The sequence below is a fragment of the Alternaria burnsii genome, assembly GCF_013036055.1.
Source record: "Alternaria burnsii strain CBS107.38 chromosome Unknown 694, whole genome shotgun sequence".
Classification (NCBI taxonomy): Eukaryota; Fungi; Ascomycota; class Dothideomycetes; order Pleosporales; family Pleosporaceae; genus Alternaria; species Alternaria burnsii.
In genome coordinates, this window is record NW_024066133.1 from 27,800 (window position 1) to 31,289 (window position 3,490).

General features: G+C 36.8%; 1 protein-coding gene across 1 annotated transcript; it reads right to left on the reverse strand.

The window, feature by feature from the left end:
- Positions 1-2,098: 2,098 nt before the first annotated feature.
- GT037_010974 (uncharacterized protein) lies at positions 2,099-3,490 on the reverse strand (the record flags this gene model as incomplete). Its single annotated transcript, XM_038936021.1, has 1 exon — positions 2,099-3,490. The coding sequence occupies one exon, from the start codon at positions 3,488-3,490 to the stop codon at positions 2,099-2,101; it is 1,392 nt and encodes a 463-aa protein (XP_038781231.1).

The following is a 3,490-nucleotide window of genomic DNA, read 5'->3' on the forward strand; positions in this document are numbered from 1 at the left end:
CTAGCTCTATCTAAGTTAAGTAAGGCGTACCCTACCTAATTATCCTAATCTTAATAGCCGCCTGTTTTACTTATTTTTCTTTATAGTCTTAGGCGAAGTGTCTAACTTTACTATAATATAGATATACCTTATTATTATAACGCTTTTAGCGTTCTTCTTTAGAGAGACTATCCTATCTCTATCCTTTAGACTTCTTATCTTTAGCCTTATCTTATACCCTGCTAGTTATAATAGCATCTCCGTCCTTATTGTATCTACTATATTGCTTTTTTATATTAGCTAGGTTAGGTCTAAAGTATTTCTTTTAGTTATTTCATTCCTAAAGCCTGTTATTAATACGTATTACTAACTCTATTAAAGCATATAGTAATTTAGACTTATTATAGTATATAAGGCTGTCTTTAATATTTTTCTTAAGGCCTACTTTAAATACAGTTTAAAGTACCGCATTGTTCTAATTAATCTATACTTATAGTTGCTTAAACTCCGCAGTGTATACTAACACTAACGTAGTTTATTTTAAGTAGGTAATCTTCTTCTCTACTTAGTTTTTAGCGTCTACTTTTCTAAAGATACGTCCTATTTTATTCTTAAACTCTATCTAACTAACAAATAAGGCTTATATTTTAGCCTTAGTTCCTCTATACTCTACGTCTAGTAGGTAGTTATCTATATAGAGTTGCATCTAGTTAGAGACCCTATCTTTTATATATATACTAGCTATAAGAATCTTTTCCTAATTATTAGGTACCTTATTATACTTATAATATAGGTTAATATTAGTAAAAAAGACTTATAATTTATCTCTTTCTCCTCTATATTTCTTAGGTAACGCTATCTTAGGTTTCCTAGTAGCTACAGGTTGTTTATTAAAGGTTATTATCAGTTACCTTATAAGCTAATTAATTATTACTTGCATTTTAGTAATCTACTAAGCTTACGCGTTTATGTGTTGCCTAAGATTCTAAAGTTTAGTAATATTAGGATTCTCTTCCTTGTTGTTAAATACCTTAAGCATCTTATTGTTCTTTAGAGTAGGGCGTACTAGCGTTAAAAGTCCTTAGCTCTAAGCTATATTACCTTAAGTATTTCCCTAATAAGCTATTACTAAATCTTAATTAGGTAACCTATTAGTTAAAATATCTACTAATTCTTAAAGTAGTTAAAGTATTATATAAAGTTAAGCTATACTTCTCTAAGCTTAGTCTGTACTAAAGCAAAGTAGGTTAAAGTAGTAGTCTGTAAGGTATCGTATAGAAGATTAGGTAGAAAAGAGTTATTATTATTAACTAAAAGGTAATAATACTAATTCTATAAATAATAGAATAACTAGTTAATAATTTATATAAGAGATAAACTATTTAAGTTAACTATAATAAGTATAATAATAAAATCTATCTATCCTATATACTTATTAAAATCTATCCCTGCTATCCTAGCTATCTTAAGTATAAGGAATATTTATAATAGCTCTACTATTCTAAGTAGTTCTACTATTCTAGATAGTTAGCCTTAGTAGGATATTAGTTACGTAATTAGCACCCCGTGTTAATTACTACCTTCTAACGTAGACGTTAGTTAGCGCTCCTCGCTAGTTCTTTTATTAAAGGTAGAGTTCCTTTTGTTGCTTATAACAAGTCTTTAGGTAGTGTTAGTAATAGCTATAATAATAAGTATATCCTATTATAGTGTAAATAGCACCTTATTATATAGAAGTAAAAAGTTAGTATTTTAATAGTAGCTTTAGGCTTAGCTACTTAAAATTTTCTTAATACTACTATAATTTTATATAATAACGCGATAACGCGATAATACGTAATATAGAAATACTATAGGCCTTATTTCTAAAGTTTAGAGGGGATATATATACTTTACTTCTAAGTATTATATTTTAGAAGAGCTTAAAATTACTTAAAAATATTTATTCTAATATTTAGCTTTATATATAGAATCTAGTACTAATTACTCTATGCTAAATGTTCTTTTTTAATATTTTAATAAGTAGGCATTACTACTCTAAACTTCTATCGCTTAGATTAGAGACCTTTAAACTAACCTAGATATATTTCTAACGCACATGCGCTAACTGTAGTCTTCTCTAATCTACTTTTGTCCTTGATCGTAGAGTTCGAAGAAGTGCGTCTAGACTCTTTCGATCTTCATCCAAACTCTCGGTGTGAACATTCACAGGAAACTCCCCCTCTAGCCACGAATGCAACACCCCGTCATCACGCCGCGGCTCTGGCCAATGCGTAGGTAAGATCCCGTTGTCGAAGCAGACGTATCGTTGAAAAAAGATCTCAGTGGGGCAGTTATCGCGCTTTGTGACCCTGTATTCTGGGTCTTCATATGAATTGCCATAACCAAAGCGGAAGTCGAGAAGGTTCGGAAGTTCTCCCGCGATGCGGTCCAAGTATTGACCCCACCTCCCGCCGTACGCAAAGTCCTTACTCCAGTCGCGGTCTTTAGGGCCCGACAACCTGGTCCAGTCTTGCGTCCGGACCTTCCACGTTACCATGTTGTCAGAATAAATGCGAATCCAAGATGCAATCATACAGTTGTGAAAGATAAGCCGCCGCAGCGACTTGATAGCAAGGATCCAGTTGAGGTCGTCGTCATGCGCCAGCGTGTAATAGCCCAGAGCAAGCGTCTCGAGCTTTGGAAAAGAGATACCACTCGGGTCAAAGTAGCCAGGAAAAGGGCCCCAATTATCCGACGCACTATAGATGGACAGTGCCTTCAGATTCGCAGCAATAGGCTTTAGCCAATGCGAGCAGAAGTACGCTGGGAAAATCTGCAGCTCGACTTTGGTGTAGTCGTGATCGGGCCCATGCTCGTTGTATTCTTGCACCATTGTTATATGCAGCTCTTCTAGTTGAGCCATAACATCGCGAAACAGGTCAGAAGAGGTGAACTCAGGGATGGGACAGTTCTGAAGGTTGATGATCGTCAGCTTCCGAATCGTCCGATTGCTATCGTCTGCCGCCCTGTCTTTGATGGCCTGGAAAATGAGCGTCAACTTTTCTTCTCGATAAGACACATCCTCTTCCACCTCCTCCCAGTAATCGGCATCCCGACCCATGCATTCTGGAGTGAAGCCGATCTCCAGAGAGTCAAGATTTGGAAATCCTGATAAGGCGGCAAGGGCGTCATCGAAGATTAGAGCATCCTCGTCATCCTCATCGACCTCGATAGGCTCTCTTGTGTGGCCTAGCCCATGGTCTTCGATATCTGGATGTGTGTGGATGATTGCATGTCGAGGCATTCGCCTGATGACATCATCCTGGCTGATCGTGTTCCAAGCTCTGATGTGCCCTTCCGACGGAGAGATGTACACCTCTTTGAAAAGCTCTTTAGCTGCGTGGTTGTCCAACGCTTTACAAGCCAGGCGAACATGCGATAGGTCCTTTTTGTTGTCGACTTGCTTGATAACGTTGGCTACAAGCTCAGGAGCTAGGCGGAGGATGTCGAAACTGTGTGGCGACGACAT